At 39.7% G+C, this 24,143-nt stretch overlaps 1 protein-coding gene across 1 annotated transcript; it reads right to left on the minus strand.

Annotated features, from left to right (window-relative positions):
* Window positions 1–374: 374 nt before the first annotated feature.
* On the minus strand, window positions 375–23,655 carry LOC120716067 (obscurin-like). The gene is made up of 17 exons (XM_040003408.1): window positions 23,499–23,655; window positions 22,992–23,024; window positions 21,173–21,262; window positions 9,941–10,117; window positions 6,514–6,786; window positions 6,118–6,378; window positions 4,770–5,048; window positions 4,379–4,660; window positions 3,877–4,176; window positions 3,448–3,705; window positions 2,949–3,197; window positions 2,666–2,785; window positions 1,291–1,353; window positions 1,124–1,183; window positions 732–794; window positions 521–583; window positions 375–409 (listed from the first exon to the last, which is right to left on the minus strand). Exons 1-17 carry the CDS (start codon window positions 23,533–23,535, stop codon window positions 402–404), a joined length of 2,616 nt encoding a protein of 871 aa, XP_039859342.1. The 5' UTR covers window positions 23,536–23,655; the 3' UTR covers window positions 375–401.
* Between the last annotated feature and the right edge of the window lie 488 nt (window positions 23,656–24,143).

Genomic DNA, 24,143 nt, shown 5'->3' on the forward strand with positions numbered 1-24,143 from the left:
ATTTATATAATGTACGAGAGCTTTAGACAAACACAGTTAAAGTATTTGTTGGAGCCCATATCAGTATTTACTTGTGAAACACTGCAAACACTGACTTTAAGTTGTGCTGTCAGATACTAAAGATCACATATTTCACACTTTGTTCTCACTGCTGTTGGAACATGTTAGATACATTCAAAGTTTATTACAAAATCTTTATACAAATAACTGAATATAAAAAGCATGAATATTAAATAGAAATACACCTGCATTTATTTATGCTATAAGAGAGCAATATGTCTGATATTATGATGTAATATTGTAACTGCACATAAAGCTGAGCATGTCTGATATTTGGGCAGCAGAGGAGCAAGAGTGGCTTCATAAAAAGCTTCTTCTTGGCTTTGCTGCTACAGCTCTCCTCACTGACCTGTAAGACAAGCACAAAAAGACAAAGTGATTTCCAACATGTAAAGATATTATGAGCTGAAGACATTTAATAATGTGAAGAATAAATCAGCCTGCATGGCAGCAGAATTACTGAGAGAGCTTCCTGATGTGACTTCAGAATAAACTGCTGCATCAGCTGCAGGACTTGATGTTCCTGTGAATGAAGAGAAGATCATTGAAAACAATAATATCATTAACCAGGAGGAAACTGGATGTCTGCACTAATGAAAAGACAATTGAGTATGATAGATTTTAATCAGCTGATGAATTGTCCCTTGGAGATGATGGCAGACTTTGCTCACCTTTGTTTTTCTTGGCTTTTTCTTTTTTGGGCTGTTTGACCTCAGCATACATCAGACTGTCCTCTAAAAGAGACGTCAGAGCTCAGGACACATTTGTTCAGCACAGATATGATACAAACATGTTGGATACATATGAACTTTAAACTTTTTACAACTAAAGTGAAAGAAATCTAAGTAAAAATCATTTGTTGCCTGTGACACTTCAGCTTTGCATGTGTGTGTTTTGTGATTGAGGTCTGGGTCAGAATCTGTGGATGCTGTGATTCAGTAAAGCTGAAACACTGATTAGTAAGTGAATAACTAAACTCCATGTTGACCTATAATTACCTGCAATATAATGATGTGATGACACATTCAAGTACAAACACTGAATGAGACTGTTGTGACTGTACCTGCAGCTGCTGTCTTCACATCAGAGTAAACAGCACTCTGCTCTGGTTTATGATGCTTCCCTGTGAAGATGATCGAATCCACAAAAGAAAAACATTTAATACATTTTTAAACATTTCAAAAACTTTCCAGGCTTTTCTTCTACATTCTATATGTTTTGTGTACTCACACTTATTTCCAAAGTTTTCCAGTTCAATATTAGAGTAAATGACATCTGGGGGTTTATCTGCACCTGAAATGTTCATATTTTAGTTACACAATTGTAAACCAATGACATGGTGCCAGTTTCCTTAAATTAAAAGGCTGTTTCATCTCTAGCTGCTCTGTGCTTTTCACATGATGTACTGCACCAGTGTTTCAGTGACTCACATATGAAAATGAACATGACACAATTTTCAAAGATAAATGAAAAAACAGAAAAACCTTTTAGAGAGTTTCATTAGTTGTGTTTAAATCAACAACAGGACTATCAGATATTTTCAGAGCATGAACCCATCATGGTGTTACTGTTTGTGTTGTTCTGATATGAAACAATAACATTTGTGGATTCTTTCAGTTGAGTTAAAGATACAATCAGGTTGTAAAATCCTGTTTGTTTCTGATCTTTTGTGCATGCAGTCAGTTGGTTATTTGGATGAAACTGAACCTAAGAAATGTTCCTGTCAATGGAGATGAATGAAGAGTCAATATTAATAATGATAATAAAGATCGGTTTAAGTGCTGACCACTTACTCGAGGTCTCAGTGTCAGTCATTTCCTGTTTTATTCTCCCCTGTATCTTGTGTCATTCTGTTAACCTCTTTTCCATTAGTAACTAAAACACAGTTTTCAGTGTTTTCCATCAGATAGTTCTGATTCCATCAGATCCAGTAGTACCATTTTAGTACTTACTCAGCCGGAGTTCCGAGTGATCCGAGGTGATCCCAAAATGTGACGTCAATAGAGTACATGCCACCGATTGACTGGTCAGTGGCATCACTCGATGAGTTATGAGAGCGTCTTGTTGATAAAAAACAAAAAAGCCATTTTTGAAACCCGGCAACCCAGAAATGGCTACACAAGCAACACCGTGGCCCCGAGTCTATAGAAAGCCACAGACCGAGCAGCAGGTATATCATCGCCGTGATGTTCACCTTTGTTGAATCATTTGTGACAAATACTAATTAAGTCATGGGGTGCTCGACTACGTCACTATGACGATGACCACACACATTAGGTGGTACTTGAGCGTGATGGAAAACCAGTCGATCTGAGTAATTACTAATGGAAAAGAGGTTTTAGTTATCACCAGCTGAGTTCACACCTGTTACTCATCATCTCATTATCATGTGTTTTATAAACTGCCTCAGTTTTCCTTTGCTTTGTCACATCTTTCCTCATAGTTTGTTTTCCTAAGAATTGTAGAAATGTGGTTTCCAACTTTAATTTAAATTTGGATTTGTACTGAGTTTAATTTCTACAATAAAGTCGTCATTTAGTTTAGTAACCCTGAAAGATTCCTAATGTAATATGAATAATAATAAAAACAGGAAAGAGGCTCTTACACTTGGACTGTCTGCAGCGATACAACAAGAGCAGGAGAATAATAATGAGAGAGACGCCACAAACCAGTCCAACCATCAACCACACAGGAGATGAAGAGCTGTCAGCTCCTGACACAGTTACTGTGACACAAAACAGAAATTAATTATTAATAAATTATAATCTTATGAATAAATACATTTATAAAATAGAGCCAAGTGACTTTGAGACTTAAATCAGACAATCTAATGTTCATTCTCAGTCATTGGTTTATAAAACTCCATCAAATGTTTTGATCCTGCTCACCTTTAACTGACATCCAGCTCTGTGCTGACTCTCTTCCTGAGTACTGACACTTGTAGAAACCTTCATCAGACTTTGACACTGCAGAGATCTTCAGCTCCCCTCGGGGATCATTTTGAAGAAGTTTGTCATTGTGATAGAAAAACACATTGGAAAGTATTTTTTGTGTTCTCAAACTGCAGCTCAGACTAACAGAAGCTCCCTCAGTCACAGGATGAACAGGACTCACCAGGATAGGACCATTACCATCATCTGTGACACAATCACACACAATTGTTTCAGTCACATCAGCTGCTGCACACTTTGAGAAAAAGCTGACAAACAATAACAAGAACAGATTGTACAGATGCTCATCATGAAGATCTGATCTTGTGAATTTAAAAACTGTGTGTATGTGTTTTTTATTCCCACATAAATGACTTCACATACAGCAAAGCTGGGACAAATGTTCATGTGACGTTTAAATCATACAAATCCAAGTAGTAAATGTATAATAACATACTCTGTACAGTGATGTTGACTGCACTGCTGAACTCTCCTGATCCAGACTCACACCAGTACACTGCAGTATCTGACTTTGATGTGTTGATGTCACATGTGGATCCAGTCATTCTCCAACAGTCAGAGAGTCGGCCGTCCTCAGAGAACTTCCTCACTCTCCACTCAGTGAAGTTTCCCTCACAGGTCAGTGAGACAGAGTCAGAGGTGAAGTGTTGCACTCTGTCAGGACTCACTGTGAGAGACGCTGCTGAATGAACATCTGGAAACAACATGCAGTGAAGACACAAAACTCACACATGTTAGGATCAAAATATCACAGTGAAAATATACGTTTGACTTTTGTGTGGTTCACAGGAGTCCTGCTGGTTATGCAGCCAGATTTACAGACTTTCAAATCATCAATATGAAGATTAAAAATCCTCAAACTGACCTGCAGACCAGACAAACTTTGGTTGACTGTGATCAGTGTGATACTCTGGGTCTCCTCTTCCAGCTCTGCACACATATCCTGCTGTGTGTGTCTGTCCATGAATGATGTAGGAGTCCTGTGCAGTCCCACTGCCATCAGGTAGCAGCTCATAACTGGAGGATTTCTCTGATAGATCAGGAACAGCTTTATACCAGTAGAAGCTCCATCCTGCAGACGGATGTTCAACCTCACAGTTCAGAGTTACTGAGGCTCCAGGACTCAGCCATGATGGAGACACAGTGAGGACAGGACGGGGTTCATCTGTTCAACAAAGATTTGCTCTCAATCTTTCGTCTCTTAACTCTGAATTCAATGTCACTAAAATGTTGACTCACAAATATTTATGATGAACTTTAAGAGTGAGACCATCTAAACATGTCAAATATCTCAACATGTACTAATAAAAACACATTTTTACAAACTGTTTCTATTTCCAGGTTAAATGAACTATGACTCTACTTACTGTCAGAAACTGTCAGTGTGACTGAATCACTCCACTCTGTTGTTTCATGCTGTGAACTTTTCATTCTGCCCTTACAGCGATAGTTTCCACTGTTGGATGATGAAGCAGATCTAATCCTGTATTCATTTTGATTTGGAGCTTTTATCATGCTGTTTGTTTCCCACTCATAATCCCACTCAGTGTCTCCTCCATGGATCTCACATCTGACAGTGATCGTCTCTCCTCTGTATATCTCAGACCAGTTTGGATACAGAGTCACAACAGGCCTGTTTGAGACTGTTACTGTTCAAGAAAGTACAATAAAAACACATGAATGTCAAAAATGTTAATGCCTTTTGTTCTTCATCTTCCTCCTTAATCAGGAATTTATCTGACTTCATGTTAAACTGACCAGTTTTCCCAATCCTGACTGACTGGCTGTCCTCTGTGTAGTAAACTGGGTTTCCTCTTCCTCCTCTGCACCTGTAGAGTCCTTCCTGTGAGACACTGATTTGTCCATTTGAGTGGAAAACTGCATCTTGTGTGGTCAGGGCTTCAGAGGATTTCTCATCTCTGTACCAGTAGTATTTCCATCCAGATGATGATGATGGGCTCACAGAGCAGGTCAGGGTCACACTGCCCCCTACTGGAACAGCTGTGTTATCAGCTCTCAGTTTGGCCTTTGGTTTATCTGCAGTTCAGTTTAGAAAAAGAACAAAAGTCAATGACTGAATCAAACCAGTTGAAATAACTTGGTGGAAATATGGAAATAATCAAATTTTTATATTATTATAGAAATATTACCAAAAAATTATTTAATTAATAAAGTATTAAGAGTATAAGAGTAATATTACAACTAAGTAGCTGCAGCCATTGTTGGAAATATGTGTTGTTTTGATGTTTTGATGTATTTCCATAAAGTGAGTTTAGACTTTTCATCAAGAAAAATCACAGTTTGTGCCTGTAAGCAAATTGGTAAGACACAGTAATGTTTCAGTGTGAAGCTGCAGGACTGCATTTTGTTTTCTGCAGCCGCTGTAATTTTTTAGTTAGAGTGACGCTAACCCAGCTGCTAATAAGGACTACTGTAGACTGCTGTTTTCCTAACTTTGTTGCAAAAAGTTAGCAAGATGTTGCAGAGGATCGTTACCGGACTGGATAGTGACAGACGGACTCCAGATAGTCACTCCGAGTGCCTGAGTCGCTCAGAGTACCTCTGCCAACGTGGGAAAGGAAAACAAATACCTGTGGACCACGTGGAGATCACGCACCTTCATCATCTTTGTGCTTCTCAAGGAGCTGAAGACAACCTGTTAGCTGGACTAATCTGGTGAGTGTTGCACATTTTCACCATGTACTGAGGTTTAATTTATTTTTTGCTCTTTGACTGAAGAGACTGCGGTTTGGAGATCTTATTGCATTGCTACGTTCTCCAGCATCAGTACAGGCCTGCAACAAGGGTGTATTTGTGCTGGCTGTTCCTATAACTGAACTGATACTAAAACCTGCCATTTTATTATATTATTATTTTTTATAATTTTGGCTTACTAAGAGAGGGTTGCTATGGTGTATTTTACATTGTGTATGGTGTAATTTACTACACTGTGATACACTAGTGTTCATTTTAGCAGGTAATGCTACTTTTAGGGGTAAGTTTAAGTGATCCAAATCAGATCAGTTAATTTACAATAAGTGCTCCTGTTAAGACAGATGTAAACATGAAAACATGAAATGTCAGCATGAATCATGGTCCAACTCACATGAAACTGTCAGTCTGAAGGCATCACTCCATCCTGTTAAGAGATAGTCACTGCTACCCCGACATCTGTAGTCTCCACTGTGGGACACTGAAACTCTGCTGATCCTGTATTCACTGGATGTTGGAGGGCTGTTTGTGTTGGGTGCTGTCCATTCATATTTCCACACCTTTCCTTCACCTCCCTGAATCTCACATCTGAGAGTGATTGTCTCACCAGTGAATATCTGAGACCAGCTGTGCTGCAGTTTCACATCAGCCAAAACTGTTCAACAAACAAATAAACACAATTTTTTTTAAAAACTAATCAACAGCAAACAAAATACATTTAAAAAATATAGTTATAAAGTGTTATAAAATCTTGAATTTGTTTTATTTCACAAAAAAACTTAACACTCACCTTGTTTCTGAATTGTAACTGCAGCACTGTCCTCTGTGGAGAAAACTGGATCTCCTCTCCCTCCTCTGCAGTAATAGATGCCTCCTTCTGAAATACTGATCGTGTGCTCTGATGTTCCAGCTCCTATTTTCTGAGCTCCAGAAAACTCTGAATCACGTCTGAACCAGTCAAACTTCCAGCCAGCAGAGCCCCCCACAGAGCAGCTCAGTGTCACACTGCCCCCTGCTGGTATGACTGAACTTTGTGCTGTCAGTGTGGCTCTGGGTTTACTTGCTGTTGAAGTTACAGGAAAAGATGAACATCAGATTGTCACTTGCTTCAGGAAAAACTTTGTATAAGAAGAACAACAAAAATTAACAAGAAAAAATAAAACCTTTACAAATTTGTAATATTTGGATTTCAACAAGAGAGTCTTTCATTCATGGTTTTAAAGCAAAATTTCCCCTCAAATTTACTTCAGAAAAAAAAAAAACGTTTGGGCTTTTTGTTTGTTGGAAGGCCAACAGTACATATTGACTGATTAAAAGCTTGAGAGAATTTATCCAGATAAACTGGATAAAAATTCTTACATGATAGAGTCACTGGGATGATATCACTCCACCATATGAATGTCAAAAATGTTAATACATTTGTTCTTCATCTTCCTCCTTAATCAGGAATTTATCTGACTTCATGTTAAACTGACCAGTTTTCCCAATCCTGACTGACTGGCTGTCCTCTGTGTAGTAAACTGGGTTTCCTCTTCCTCCTCTGCACCTGTAGAGTCCTTCCTGTGAGACACTGATTTGTCCATTTGAGTGGAAAACTGCATCTTGTGTGGTCAGGGCTTCAGAGGATTTCTCATCTCTGTACCAGTAGTATTTCCATCCAGATGATGATGATGGGCTCACAGAGCAGGTCAGGGTCACACTGCCCCCTACTGGAACAGCTGTGTTATCAGCTCTCAGTTTAGCCTTTGGTTTATCTGCAGTTCAGTTTAGAGAAAGAACAAAAGTCAATGACTGAATCAAACCAGTTGAAATAACTTGGTGGAAATATGGAAATAATAAATATCACATAACTTCAATGGTGAAGCTGCAACAAACTGTACAACTATCACACAAACACAACACTAATCTTTCATATTTAATTTGCTGCATTTCTAAGTTAAAAACACACATGAGGAACAATCAGTGGATTTAATGTTTCTTAGTGGATGTGGTGGAGCAGCTGAGACAGATTCAGCATTTGTTCTGCATTTCATCTTTCATGTATTAGAGCTGCACAGCAGAGAAGTTACTCTCATATGTTTTGTTCTCTTCACTGTGAATAAAAAGCTGCTGTTCAGGTTTTTGTTGTTGAAATAAAAACTAAACATTTTACTGACCAACATGAAAGACAGTTATAAAGCTGTAAGAAATAGAGATGGACCGATCTGATATTAGGTATCGGTATCGATCCGATACTGACCTAAATTACTGGATCGGATATTGGAGAGAAATAAAAAATGTAATCCGATCCATTAAATATCACGAAAGCACCTCACAAAACTTGCGACATGGGGTAACTCAGCTCATAACCTTAGCACGGTGGAGCATGTATGCATCATATGGTGTGCAAGACCTGTCAGCAGTCTGATTGAACATTTGGAGCCTCGCTACCAAACCGGCATTTCATCTCCGAGGAAGTTACCCCAGAGAGAAGTAAAGCAAGTGTGTAAGTTCATCTCTGAATGTTTGTAAAGCGTTCCCGCGTTAAGCTTAACAACCGATATATGGAGCAACTGCCTCTTTTCTCCCCTTCCCTCTCCTGCTGCTACTTCAATCATGAAACTGCTTAATGATCAGCTGATCGGCTTTTCTGTGGCGAGTCCGTCTCTCTTGTTTGTTTTTGGCCCACTTTGCACCAGAAAGAGGAAACCGGCGGCTGAACAACAGCAGCACGTTTAAGCTTGATAAGCTGTTGTTAGAATTTATTTAATATAACTTTCTACACCAGGATCTTTTTCTATGTAGCTGACGACTGGTAACTGTGCAGGGGCGGATCTAGCAAAGTTTAGCCAGGGGGGCCGATAGGGCATTAACAGGGAAAAGGGGGCACAAAGACATATTCTCATTTAAAATGTCTAGCTTTTAATAAATAATGATCTGAATCTTACACCCAAAGTGTTAATCTGATGTAAAATGTATAGAAGTCCATTACTATATATAGTAACTATTAAGTCTAATATACCCTAGTAAGCTATACTACTTTTTCCGTCTGTGCAGTCTGCAATTCTGTTGAAGAAAGATGTTGAATCTATTTAATTATTGTGGAAAAATAATTGATTTCTGTGCATTTTTTTTTTTTAAACACGTGCATTAAATTAAAGTTGATTACGTCGATTAATCATCGGGAGGCGGAGGCTGGGGGGTGGTTCCCCATTTGTTGTTGCTGGGAGTTGGCAACCCTATTAGTTAGGTTGCTTAATATTTCCGCAAAGTACTCTTTAAAATACCAGAATAGGGAGGAATGTGTAGGTTTAAGTTTATTAGATTGATCAGTGTTGCTAAACTCTTAAATATTTTGGGTGCAGTGTATTTTTTCCATACAGGTATAACAGAATAGCTTTAGTATTTTGGGTTTTTTTAAACTTGAGTATGAACTTATACAAAATGCAGCAAGATATTAAAAAAAAAGTATTGATTAAAAAAAAAATACCGATAAGAATCCGATATAGTGTATCGGCAGATATCCAAATTTATGATATCGGTATCGCACATAAAAAAGTGGTATCGTTCCATCTCTAGTAAGAAAGGAGAAGTGTCATGATTCGCTGTGCGGCAGGCAGGAGTTGGACCCAAAAGGCAGGCACTCAGGCACGAAGTTTAAACACAAAGAACTCAGCTTTATTCGCTGGCAGGAGAAAGTCATACAACGCAAGCTAAACTCACAAAGAGACACAGGGCGATCCACACAACATGAGGGACAACACGACACTGACTCAGAGAAACACAGGGTTTAAATACACTGGGGAGTAACGAGGGGAATGAGACACAGAAGGAGGGCACAGCTGGGAGAAATCAGGACTGACGAGAGAAGCAAAGCAGGACACATTCACATAAGACACGGACCTTCAAAGTAAAACAGGAAGGATCACACAGAGACGCGAACTCGACACAGTGGAGACAGCAACTAAGAAACACAGAGACATAAACCATAAGGCAGAGGACTCTAAGAACCGAAAGACACAGAGGGGAACTCAAACATGCAGACACAGACTACACAGAACAGAGGGGACACAGAGAAACATGAAGGGCAAGGGATCGAAACTAGAAACCATAGAATAACTCACACAAGTACAATAATACAAACATCACAAAGAACTAAAAACGCTGGGTCAGGAGACCCAGGACCGTGACAAGAAGTGCTTTTTCCTTATTTAGATACTCTGGATGAAAGATCTTACATGATACAGTCAGTGTGATGATATCACTCCACTCTGATAAGAAATAGTCCCTTCTGCCCCGGCAGCTGTATCCTCCACTGTCAGACTCAGTAGCTCTGATGATTCTGTATTCATTGGATGTTGGAGGTGTGTTTAACTTGGCTGCTCTCCATTCATACGTCCACTGAGCTCCTTCACCTCCCTGAATCTCACATCTGACAGTGACTGTCTCACCGCTGTATATCTGAGTCCAGGATGGCTGAAGGGTCACAGTGGGCTTACTGGGAACTGTTCACAGAAAAATATCCAGTTAGGAGACAAATAGAAACATATGATGAACAGAAAAATATCATGATTTCTATTCTATTCTTTCATGAACCAAGAGGAGCGTCGGCTTTCATCAACATTTGTCTGGGAGGGAGACAAGTCGAGGACGAGCCCCTCAACTCCAGACCTGGGCCCGCTGAAGGTTGCGAGGGATTGGCAGATGCACGTGGACTTGGATCAGAGGCTAATTTTTCCCACAGAGATTGTAGCAGCTACTCTGCGACCAGACCTCGTCCTTTGGTCTAACTCCCAAAAACTTGTGTACGTCATTGAGCTGATGGTACCATGGGAGGAAGCAACTGAGGAAGGATTCAAGCGTAAGAAGCTGCAGTATGCCAACTTGGCAGCTGAGGCAGAGGACAGAGGCTGGAAGATCAAAGTGCACCCGGTGGAAGTGGGGTGCAGGGGCTTTGTTGCCAGAACAACAGCAAAGCTGTTTAGAGAGGTTGGTATCAGAGGACAGGCACAACAGCAGGCTATAAGAGAATTAGCTAACACTGCTGAGAGGACCAGTCACTTGTTATGGCTAAAAAGGGCTGACGTCACTTGGGCAGCTAAGGTAGTCACCTAGCCACGTGAGAAAAGAAAATATTCCGCTCTGAAGGAAACGGTTTCCAGGGCCTAATCCGTGGATCGACTTCCTCCGAGGCGTGGACGTCTATCAGCAGAGAATGTACCTTCACCTATCAGCAGAGAATGTCCCTTAGTCTGTAACACAGTCAAATATATTCTCAAGTAATATTCAAGCATGCCATTCAGCGTGTTAGTACGAGCTCGGGAGCAGCTTGGGAGAACAAGAAAACAGAGACTGCTTCAGGTTGTCTTCCCAAATTGACTCAACTTTATTCACAAGTCCAACAGTTTATATAGAGGGTAAAATTCATGAGACAGCAGATTATCAGTTTAAACCAGTACAGACCAAGATAAGGGAGCGTCTTCCTGCCCTTGGGTGAAGAAGCATCCTTTGTATAGTTTATTAGTTCAGATACAATTGTGATTATCTCAGCGACATATTTTCAAGGCACGAAATAAAGAGTTCTTTCATTAGTGAATTCTGAAACAAACCATCTGGCCTTCAACAGGCGTCTCCTAAGAGATTTAGAAACTAATGTAGCTGAGGGAGTGATCTCTGTGGTATTTCAACCTTGTACCAGCCTGTGATTCTCACACATCAATTCTTGGGTCAAAGAGAAAAATAACTAAAACAAAGGGGCCTTATTGAATGACAGAGTTTTCCTGCATAATGTCACTATAAAACAATATCCAGTAAATGCTCCCATGGTACTAAAATACCTAACAGTTCCCCTCTTTTATTATTTTTTTAAAATAATAACTCAATATAAAGGAAAAATCACAAATGTAATAATGTAATATAAAAAGCAAATCATAAAATGTAATAGTTCACAACCTAATGTTCAATATACACATCAGGAACATCATTGGTAACATCTGGCACATCCTCAGGGTCAATTTGTGCTAATTGCAAATACATTGAAGTAGCTGTACTGGTAGCTATATGGGTTATAACGTGAGGAGTGTACTAGGTGGGTGTCTTGCCAAGTGGAGCATGAGGTATTGTCAGCAAAATGTGGCTTGCAGAAATGTGAACAGGATTGTAGTTTACAATACGAAATAGTAAATAAAAATCCTAAGGTTAATGCAGTAGATATGATTAATAACCTAAATATATAAAAAACACAGTTCTTCAGTCATCTCCTGGCCTGGTCCCAGGTTCGAGAGACCCCGTATAAGCGTTGTGTGATGACAATGGGCATTTTATTTTTTCCATTATCAGGATGGAATGAGTCTATCTTTATCAGGTTAGACATTGTGTGGTACTCTAGGCTTTCTGTTCCTGCTGAATGTCCGAGTACCTTGTTGTTGTTCAGGCGGGGGATCAAAGGGCTTTCTGAGTCTTGGCTCTTTCAGGCGTTGTGTGTTAATCAGTGATTGTGTGTGTGTAGGTGTATTGAATCCGGGCGCTGGCTCGCCTGAGTCGTCATCTACTTGATCCGACGCCTTAGGTGGTTTGGTGGGGCTGGTCTTAACCCTGCTGGCATGAATCCACTGAGATTGTCCGTCTGTTAGGATGCTGGTTCTCGTCACTGCAAGTACAGTCTGGGGGCTGGAACACGCGGCCTCCCCGAGTGCCCTTGGTTTTAGCGACTTCACCAACACCGCGTCTCCTGGTTTCCACGGATGGGTTGGATCTGTGGAAGGGAGAGGCTGAGAGAGACAAACTTTCTGATAGTTATTATTCAGTGTTTCTACCAGGTTATGAACATAGTCAGACAATGCAGTGTCTATGTCCCCTTCCAATAGCGGTGCCCCTCTGGAGGCTGACCATGGTGTTGGAAACGGTCTTCCCATGATTATTTCAAATGGAGATAATTTGGTTGCTGCGGATGGAGTCATTCTAATCTCGCAGAGGATTTGAGGAAGTAGTTTGATCCAGGTCATTCCTGTTTCTATCATTGCTTTAGTCAGGCGATTTTTTATGGTCCTATTCATTCTTTCTACAACTCCTGAACTCTGAGGATGGTATGGCACATGATATTTCCAGTCTATTGCTAGAGTTTTAGCACACTTTTGAATTACTTCTGATGTGAATGAAGGTCCTCTATCACTGTTAATTTGGTGAGGTATTCCAAATCTGGGTATTATTTCATTGCACAACTTTTGACAGACTACTTCTGCAGTTTCTTTTGATGTTGGGTAAGCTTCTACCCATTTACTAAATTGATCCACTATTACCAGTAAGTACTTGATGCTTCCTTGTGCTGGCATGTGTGTAAAATCTATTTGTAATGTATGAAATGGGAAATCTGGTTGTGGTAAATGCTGATGTTTTGCTTTTGGTTTTCCTACATTAGTTCGTGCACATGTTAGACAGGTTGCTAATATGCGTTTTACTGCGTGTGATGTTTTCTCAATTACAAATCTTGATTTTATTGCTCCTATTAGCTGTTATCAGTATTTGCAAACATTTCACCCTTTGTGTTAAATGAAATACACAAGTTCATTTTTGCCATTAAATCTCTGCCTAATAGATTCACAGGCGAGTTTGGAATAATTATGAATGGATGATATGTAATTTCATCTGGTTTTGGGCCCCAGCGTGTCTTTAGAGAATGAGTTTTGGGGCATTGCACTAGAGTTCCGTTTATTCCCATGGTGTTGATGCACACAGAGGAAACAGGCCCACTATAGAATTTTCCAGACAGTGAACTTTTAGTGGCTCCACTGTCAACTAAAAAAGAATAAGTCTTTTCACCTATCTCTATATCTAACATGGGCAAGCTTTCTGTGTTACGGGACAATTGCAAATGCAGCATCGTGTGTAGTGCTTCACACTGTCCCTCATCCTCACCTGGGCCTCCCTATTGTTGGTCCAGTCTTTCGTTATCACATGGGTGGGGATTAAAATGTGGATTATAAGGTTGCTGCCTAAGTGCAAAGGGGCCATTATTTTGATGTGATTCCTGTCTGCGTTGCCAGTTACCTTGTCTGTAAGAGCTCTGCTGACGCCTAGTGGCAGGAGCTGGTCCTGTGTTTTGTGGTCGAGACCCACGTGCTGCTGATTTGCATTCCCTCCTCCAGTGTCCTATTTTTCCACAATAAAAACATACATCTCCATTCCTATCTCTCCTTCTGAAATCTCCCTGCTGCGCTTGTTGAGGGGGCGGGGCCCCTGCATACATCATTTTTTCACTTTCCTCTGAGCCTTCAACATCAAAATTCAACATCATCTTAACACTTTTAGCCTTCGTGCTGTTGGGAAAAAGATCTGCACCAGCTTTTGTTTTGACAAGTGTGATAAAGTTCTTTATTTTCATGTCATAGAGATTATCAGTGGCAGTCAGCTTCAACAGTTGTGAACATTCTGGATGAATATTGTTTAAGAATGTTGTTATGAAAATCTGGTCATTTCCTCCTTCAGGCATGCATGCCTCATTAGCCCAGCAGTGCGTGAAACGTTTCATAAAAACTAGAATGGATTCATCTGGCTCTTGCTTGCACATGGTTACTGCATTTAAATCAATTTTATCTCTAGACATTGTGAGCAGAAATTTCTTTAGATTTTGAAAAAAGGCTGTGATTTTGTCATCGTTTATCCACAAAAACGAGGTGGTGTTGGCTGCTTGGTCATTTTTAGGGTCTAGTTCCTCTACTTCTTCAATAAGCTGAGATTCAGTCACACCTGGAATTCGTTGACATAATATATATCTATAATCAGGCCCACCCAAGTGGTGGTATCTGGTACTTCTCTGTAATGCAGAAACAAAGGCTGTAGGATTTTTTATCGGACCCGTCTAAGGTCTTTGAATTATTCTGACCCATGGTCAGTGATTTCCAGAGGGGTTTAGACGCTTGAAGGATTTAAGTTAGTTTTTTTTTGCTGTGGCACACCTGAGGTTACTTGATTTTTTGCTAGCAATTTTATCTTTTTAGTGAGCAACTTCTCACTTTTTAACGAGCAACTTCTCGTTTTATGACCCCAGGCAACTTCCTGTGTCCTTTCTGCTGGTGAGCAACTTCTTAGTTTATGACAGCAGGCAACTTCCTGTGTCCTTTCTGCTTTAATTTACAAAACAACAGGCAACTTCCTGTGTTTCTATGTGGGCCACTAACAAAGGCTCCTCAGTGTATCCCACTTGTTACTATGTGGGCCACTGAAGAAGGCCTCGTCAGCGTATCCCGTTTTTATGTGGATCACTGAGAAAGGCATAACACAGTCTTATAAAATAAAAAGACACGTGCCTACCTTCGTCAGGATCCCACTTCTGACACCAAAATTGAAGGAAACGGTTTCCAGGGCCTAATCCGTGGATCGACTTCCTCCGAGGCGTGGACGTCTATCAGCAGAGAATGTACCTTCACCTATCAGCAGAGAATGTCCCTTAGTCTGTAACACAGTCAAATATATTCTCAAGTAATATTCAAGCATGCCATTCAGCGTGTTAGTACGAGCTCGGGAGCAGCTTGGGAGAACAAGAAAACAGAGACTGCTTCAGGTTGTCTTCCCAAATTGACTCAACTTTATTCACAAGTCCAACAGTTTATATAGAGGGTAAAATTCATGAGACAGCAGATTATCAGTTTAAACCAGTACAGACCAAGATAAGGGAGCGTCTTCCTGCCCTTGGGTGAAGAAGCATCCTTTGTATAGTTTATTAGTTCAGATACAATTGTGATTATCTCAGCGACATATTTTCAAGGCACGAAATAAAGAGTTCTTTCATTAGTGAATTCTGAAACAAACCATCTGGCCTTCAACAGGCGTCTCCTAAGAGATTTAGAAACTAATGTAGCTGAGGGAGTGATCTCTGTGGTATTTCAACCTTGTACCAGCCTGTGATTCTCACACATCAATTCTTGGGTCAAAGAGAAAAATAACTAAAACAAAGGGGCCTTATTGAATGACAGAGTTTTCCTGCATAATGTCACTATAAAACAATATCCAGTAAATGCTCCCATGGTACTAAAATACCTAACACGCTCTTCTTCCCTTTTCTGGGAGGCAGTGGGGAGGTCGAGCGTACAGCCCGATCCGGTAGGGAGGTGTGGGAAGCCAGATCGGGCGCCCCCCCTTCCAGTTCTCCTCTCTGCTCTCTCCTATCTTATCTTACTTGTCTTACTTCTCTCTATCACCTTTTCTGTCCCTTTGAAGAAATGAGGCTCCATAAATGCTAAAGAGGTAAGTATTTCTCAGTTGCAGTGAGTAGATAGAATAAAATAAACTGTAGAAAACTAAACAGCAGAAAGAAGAAGAGAAATTACAATTTTGACATAAACCACTAACACAATCCAGGGCCTGATCAACGCTGGAAGAGCCTCCTTGGATGAGGGTGTCTAGTGATAATGGCCGAAACACCCGATGAATCCAAGGTCCACTACTGACAATGTGTCCCAAATTTTAAAATCAGATCAGATCTCTAATCCCTAAACCTAATCAAGGAAAAATGTCAGGTTAGCCTGGGTAAAAGACCGAAGGTTGAGGCATACAACGATGTGTGCTACTGGTAAAGTTTCTGCGCTGCTTTTCCTCATAACAGCCATCCCCCAAGATTTTCTCCATTTAAAGAAATGCATTGTCAGGGATTGTAACATCTAGTGCTTTTACTGAATCATACAATAATAATAACAAATGTGCTGTTAGAATTCGATTTCACTTAGAGACAAATAGAAATATAAAGATCAAAAATAAGACTGAATAAATCTATTTTTCTATTTCCCACCTTCACAAATAATCTTAATGAACAGAAAACTCAGAGTTTGCCTCATCTCAAGGTTAAAAAACTCACAGGTGTGAGATGAAGCTGTTATCAAAGATCACATTATGATCTCTCAGCTTGGCAGAAATAAAAAAAAAAAAAGTAAACTCACGTGTTTCCTGAACTGTGACGTCACTGCTGTCCTCTGTGTAGTAAACTGGATCTCCTCTCCCTCCTCTGCAGTGGTACAGACCTCCTTGTGAGACACTAATAACTCTGTTTGCTTCATTTCCTCTCATGAGCTGAGCTTTAGAAGAGACTGAATCACGTCTGAACCAGTCAAACTTCCAGCCAGCAGAGCCCTCCACAGAGCAGCTCAGTGTCACACTGCCCCCTGCTGGTATGACTGAACTTTGTGCTCTCAGTGTGGCTCTGGGTTTACTTGCTGCTGAAGAAACAAAATAGGTAAAACATTAAATCGTCACCACGAATACGTTTCTTACAGTACAGATCACACTTTAAACATTCACAGAGTAATTTATCTACAAACACAAAAAGAAATTAGTTTCCCTGCATGTGACACATTGGACTGTTTAACAAACTAAATATTTCACTGATTTATGATTCTCTTATCAAACTGTCATCTCTGTACATTCCTCTTTAACCCTCATGTTGTGTTCATTTTCTGTTAAACAATTTGTTCTGTCAAAAATGGCAGTTCCATTGAGATCATCATAAAAATTATAAAAACATAAAACTATAATAATAGATTTATTATCACCACTTGTTGTGTTTGGTCTTTTTATCAACTTAAGTTCTTGTGAACATTACAGTTTTTGAACGTCTGTTATTTATGGTCTGTTTGTCTCTTAATCTGAGTTTATGCACCTTTGAGTTGTGAAAAACATCATTTTCAGGTTATTTTGACTATAATAAATAACCAGATAAAAGATAATATGCTGTTTATCACAGACTCATTTGGGTCAAAGTTACCAAGAACATTTGTTTTTTAAACCATTTAAAATGTATATACAGTCACAAAGTGACACCTGTGGTGTTGCTGGTCAAACTGATGAGGCATATTTCATTTGTTTGTAGAGGAAACGATCCCAAAGTTAAACTTGCTTCTGACACAGCTCCTGACCAAGAGCGTAGGAGATGAAGAAATTATCAACTTATGTCACTGAGACCTCAAATCATCTTCAGATCCACATACTTCACTTGGTTCTTTTCAGCAACACCGTCTGCAGGTTTCCCAGTATAAACCTGCATGTTCCAGGTACAACTTGTCCTGGCATCACATGTTGCCCAAATCTTTATGCCATATTTAGAAGCTTGTTTGGCATATACTGTTTGAAAGGGCAGCATCCCCTAAAGCAACCGGACGCACATCCACTGTCACGTTTAGACTTGGGATATGGATGAGTGGCTGCTGCTCCACACTTGTCCCAAACCTTTCTGATCACTGCAGATTTGTCTTGTCAACAACGCCGTGGTCTTGTATCACTGTTGTCAAAGTTAATCACCCGCAACAACATGTAAAACTTCTCTGGTGACATGATGGCCTGAAAAATTGTCCCACTACTCTGCATCTCATAAACTGCTGGTAAATTAATTTCTGGATCTGTACACATCACTCAAAATCAAAAGACCCATATATGCTGTAACAGTCACAATGGTGTGGTGTCTCTTTAAGACAACCCAAGTCGAGGGTTAATGTTGTCATCAGTATGCGCCACTGCTCTCTGTGATTGTGTGGACATGTGCTTGCACGCTAGTGCATGAGGAGGGACGGATTTTATGTTTTACCTCTCCAGACACCTTTGTTTGCAACGTTATGGGTTGTATGAACACTGCACGCTATGTTTGTTAAGCTGCAGCCGTTCAACCGGGCTTATATGGTTGACGAAGAGAAGGGTTAAGAACATGCTGTGGAATTCCCAATGCCAGTGTGAGTGTGTATTCTTTTGACTCTCCTGCTAAGTGTTTTTGCCGCCTCCTCTCAACCACTAAACACAACCCAACGTTACAGTGCTTTAGTGTCTTTCTGGGTTACCTCCTTCCAACTAGCTTTGTAAATCTGTTTCCTCTCCAAGTTGCTCAAGTTTACCTCTTTGGTTTTGATAGACAGTTAGAAACCATTCAAAGGGAGATTTGATGTCCTCAAGGATACAGAACATTTTGTAGGTCCTGTAATCATCCTGATGAGATTTTCGGCTGAAAGCCCATCTTGAATTTCAGGTGGGGACAGGTGTGTGTGTGTGTGTGTATATATATGCATTATCTTGTTGTGTCCTCCATCCATTTCTAATGATTGAACATTTTTGACCAGGAACACATGTAATGCAGATTTTTAGTGTCTGCTGAAATCCTCTTTGTGGACAAAGTTATGGAATTTTAGGTCAATCTGCTCAAATTAAATAAATTTCCCAGCGATAAAACTTTCAATTCAACAACATGATGGTTAAACTGCTGATACTTTAAGAGCCTCCATGGTGTCTCTCCTTTCTGTTTGCACAGTGAGAAAAACTGTTGTCCTGAGCTGCCTGCAGACAGCTGGATCATTGTTGGAGTTTTCCTGTTAAGACTGTCACGGTCCTGAGTATGTGGACTCAGTGTTTTCCTGTTTGTATTAGTTATCCTTGATTTCATTCGTGTTTTGATTCTCTTGGTTTTGATTTCCATCGCTAGTATTCCTAGCTCTTTAGTTCCTTGGCATTTTTTGTTTATGTATTCCCAGTTTTGTCGCACCAGCAAATAAAGCTGCCATTTAAGTTAATGTTTTGTCTCCGAGTCCTGCACTTGGGTCCAGCCACACAACTCATCGTGACAAAGACAGATGTAAACATGAAAACATGAAATGTCAGCATGAATCATGGTCCAACTCACATGAAACTGTCAGTCTGAAGGCATCACTCCATCCTGTTAAGAGATAGTCACTGCTACCCCGACATCTGTAGTCTCCACTGTGGGACACTGAAACTCTGCTGATCCTGTATTCACTGGATGTTGGAGGGCTGTTTGTGTTGGGTGCTGTCCATTCATATTTCCACACCTTTCCTTCACCTCCCTGAATCTCACATCTGAGAGTGATTGTCTCACCAGTGAATATCTGAGACCAGCTGTGCTGCAGTTTGACAGCAGCCCAAACTGTTCAACAAACACAAATAAACATTAAACAGAAACAAATCATGTGGGACCAAAAATAAATTTAAATATATTAAGTCTTACTTTAATTTAAACATGAATTTGTTTTATTTCACAACAAAATTTCACCCTCACCTTGTTTCTGAATTGTAACTGCAGCACTGTCCTCTGTGGAGAAAACTGGATCTCCTCTCCCTCCTCTGCAGTAATAGATTCCTCCTTCTGAAATACTGATCGTGTGCTCTGATGTTCCAGCTCCTATTTTCTGAGCTCCAGAAAACTTTGAATCACGTCTGAACCAGTCAAACTTCCAGCCAGCAGAGCCCTTCACAGAGCAGCTCAGTGTCACACTGCCCCCTGCTGGTATGACTGAACTTTGTGCTGTCAGTGTGGCTCTGGGTTTACTTGCTGTACAGGTTACAGGAAAAGAGAAAGCATCAGATTGTCACTTGCTTCAGGAATAATGTCTTTATAGTGAATTAAGTTTTAAAAGAAAAAGTAAGAATTCAAGAAAAATAAAGAAGTTTGTAATATGTTGAATTCAGTAAGTGCTTAAGAGCTCACAACTGTGTGTTAAGAAAATGGATGGATGGAAGGAAACAACTGTCTTCAAAGCAAATTTGATGAGAATCAACAACTGGCAGCAGCACACATGAGGACAGCACAGGTATCTCAGCTAACTGTTAGCCAGCTAGAGAGCCAGGAGCTAACACTGGATGTATATAACATGATGAAAATCAGAGTGAATCAAGAATCAGGTGAGACTGTTTTTACGCTCTGCCACCAAACTGTACTCCTGAATGCAGAGATAACTGTTAGCTGATCTGAGGTCAGTTGATCGTGGATGCTCTTAGCATCAAGATTTTTTGTTAATCTGCCTTTTTGTTAAATATCCGACTTGTTTTAAGGATCATGATCACATGTAAAAGATGCATAACCAATGCACAGTCAGCAGCATTTATCAGTCATCATAATTCATACAGATGTTTTTCATACTGTATGCTATCCCCGACCCCAACCAGGGCTGTGATGTGATAACAGAACTCTTCTCTGTTGATGATCAGCCTTTTCTTTTTTCAGCATCTGTATTTTCAAACAGCTGCTCTGCTCATTCTGTATTTATTGATCATGTTTGTTCAGCTTAAAATAAATTTTAAAAACAAACAAATACAATAATTGTGTCATAATTCAGAGCTGCAGTGGTGGAAACCACACACATGCACATATTGAAGACACTGAGTTCATTACATCTGTGTTTAATATTTATGTTACAAAGTTTTTTCACTCTGGTGATAACTGTGTTTTTTTATCACCACATTTAAAACTGTTTCTCACTGATTTTGCTACTAAGATAAAACAGATAAAACAGAGAACAATATTACTGAATGAAATGTGTCCAACTTACATGATACAGTCAGTGTGATGATGTCACCGCACAATGTAAAAGTGCAGCATCTGTATTCTCCACTGTGAGACTCTGTAGCTCTGCTGATTCTGTATTCAGATGTTGACGGTGGTTCTAACTTGGCTGATGACATTATAAACATCGAATGGCTTCCATCACTTTCCTGAATCTCACATCTGACAGTGACTGTCTCACTGCTGTATATCTGAGTCAAGGGTGGTTCAAGGATCACGGTGGGCTTACTGGGAACTGTTCATATAGAAACATCAAGTTAGAGATTGATGGAAGCATATAGTCAATTTGAAGATGTCCTGATTTTTATTTCTGCTGTTAAGAGTCAAAAGATTTACTGCATCCTGGTGATGTTTGGACTTGAAAATAATAAGATGTGTTTTCATGAAACAAATTAAACCATATAAATATTCTGAATAAAACAACAGAGTGACTGCACAGATCTGTGAGGCTGAGATCAACACATAAACACACAAAGTCAGAGTTTGTAATTGTCCGTGTGAGCTGTCCACTTTTAAATTGTAACAGGAAGTTTTATTTTATTAACGTTGAGCCGTTATTTTTGCATTTTCATCTTTACATTTATGACCACAGTTTTCATGAGTTCTTGAGGACTTTTTAAACATACTCATTTATTAATATTATGAGGATTCAGTTACTTAACAGTGTCTCAGCTAATCGAGACACTTGCCTGTAGTTTAAACATGATAATCCCCTGTAGTTGCCTTTTATGTCTTATCCTGAACACTTCACAGCTGAAAACACATGATTGAATATTTTCTGTATCAGGGAAAGGAGCACAAATAACATGAGAAGTGGCTGCAGATATTCAAATGTAAAATTCTTGAAACAAGTAAAGTCATCCTCAAATACACAAATGTGTCTACGCATGAACTGAAGATAGCATCAAGAAGATTTACTGAACTTACATCATTCAGTGAACTGTGCACATTTACAGCTGGTATAAACGCTGGTTTCTAAATCAATCTCCTCGTCTGTTTGGAGAATCTTTTTTTTTTCTGAATTTATAAACTCAGCAGTTTCCTGAATGATGATTACATCACTTTATTCTATGACTGACCCTGTTGTGTTCTTGTGCGGTGTACCCATGCCTGTGTATCCTTGGAAAGAGCAGTGGCCACCACATCAACACATGTCATACCATGAGCTCTATGAACTCTTCCAATCTGGCTTCAGAACACGACACAGCACTGAGACTGTTCTTATCCTCATCCTCCTGGACCTCTCTGCAGCCCTCACACCATCCTTCCTTCCTGCGTAATCAATCATCATCTTCTCACTGGTACCGTGCTCTCTTGCTATCAGTCAAACCTCTCCAACAGAACACAGTTTGTCTTTGTCACCATGGGAGACTTCAGCTCCACCTCTGCTCCAGTTAACCACTGTGTGCCCCAAGGTTCTGAGCTTACTTACAAATCCCTCAATGCCCTGGCATCTTAGTATCTCTGACCTGCTGCAACTACACAGTCTTGGATGCTATGGTCCTAAGCCAAGAGTCTGCTCTCTGTCCCTCACACAAGCCTCAATGCCTTTGGGACAGAGTCTTCAGTGCAGCACCCCCCACCTAGGGGAACTCTCTTCCATATGAGATCTGTAATTCCCTGTAACTGGAATCCTTAAAAAACTTCTCGAAACTCACCTCTTCAGCAAAATCCTAAACCTCTAACTTTTTATTATTGTTATTGTTATTATTATGGTTATTGTTATTATTATTATTGTTGTTGTTGTTGTTGATGATGATGTTATTGATTCAAAATCGCAACCAGGAAAATTGTGATTACAGTATCTGACTTACTTCATTGTTAATATACTGATTTTGTGCCTTAAATAAAACAATGCAACAGAGAGACAGGATGTGATTTCAAATGGTGCATGAAATATGAAATATCGGAGCAAAATTATACATATTTTATAAATGTGAAGAAAAGAAAGAAACATTTCTCACCTTCAGCATTAATGTAGAAGAGAGTATCGAGCACTAAAGTAAAGATTAAACATCATCAGGATCAAACTGACAGAAAATCAAAGTCAAAATGAACAAAAGTATTTTTAAAGATTAATTTTCACATGACACAGTTACTGCTCATCACAATCTTTCTGTGCACATTTAGTATTTGTATTAATTTAGTAACAAGTTTGAAACATAAAAAACTATTATAACATTTTTAGTACCCTATAAAATTGTATATATTTGTAAAACAATATGAATATATGAACTTGTACACAACAGTGAGTCAAGTGCAACAAGCAGTGATGTATCCAACACGATACTCAGACTAAACTGAACCAAGGAACCAGCCAACATTTGTCTGTAACTTTCATAAACATCACAAATATGCTTTGTTCAAACTCTCACATAAACACTTCAAACCAGTGATACACTCTAATTCTCACACATGAGAAACACTTTCATTAATCAGTGCCATTCAAACAATGTCACAAATGTACTTACACAATAACCCCGTCATGCAGAGCAAAGAGTGCCCCATCCTCACATCCAGCCCTGCTGCACTCTGATCCTCAGCTGATCTCAAACACTTTGACTTTACATCAATAATAAAAAGAGAAGCTGCATTTAATACAGATAAGAGCAGAGTGTTTCTTCTGACTGTGGCCTCTCTGTGCTTCCTTTCCTTTTATACAAACCTCAAACAGCTCCTGTAGCTTTGACCACAGCAGTTGTGTGACGTGTTCACATTTCCTGTCCACTGCAAATATGCAGGCTTGCTTCTTGTGTTTGCTTCTTACCTCCTGTTGTTTCAGGTCAGGTGACATATTTACCAGCTCATAATTATGTTTTATTCTCAGAGGCTGTCAGTCACCTACCTTCTTTCCTCAGGTGACCATAATATGTCACATGATAGGGTGAGGCAAGCTCTCACCCTGATCTCACCCAAAATCTCCAGTGGTAATCTCTGAATAAGTCAAAAACATTTAAATTCTGAGTTCCCAGATGTCAGATGTTTTTTCATTGAATGCCCCCTCAACTCGGATTTTCCACTCAGAAAGTCTGAGCAGACAAACATACAGTGAGTTAGTCCAAAAACGTTTAGGTCCATAATGACGCACATCTTTTTTCACACCTTGGCTCATGGGA

Source organism: Simochromis diagramma, unplaced genomic scaffold, assembly GCF_900408965.1.
Source record: "Simochromis diagramma unplaced genomic scaffold, fSimDia1.1 OVJJ01000784.1, whole genome shotgun sequence".
Lineage (NCBI taxonomy): Eukaryota > Metazoa > Chordata > Actinopteri > Cichliformes > Cichlidae > Simochromis > Simochromis diagramma.

Coding starts and splice junctions, on each gene's coding strand:
- LOC120716067 (XM_040003408.1), bottom strand. CDS start 23,535: ATGGGGCACTCTTTGCTCTGCATGACGGGGTTATTGT. Junction 21,263..22,991: donor CTTCTACATTAATGCTGAAG/GTGAGAAATGTT, acceptor CTATATGAACAG/TTCCCAGTAAGCCCACCGTG. Junction 1,354..2,665: donor TCGCTGCAGACAGTCCAAGT/GTAAGAGCCTCT, acceptor TGAACATTTCAG/GTGCAGATAAACCCCCAGAT.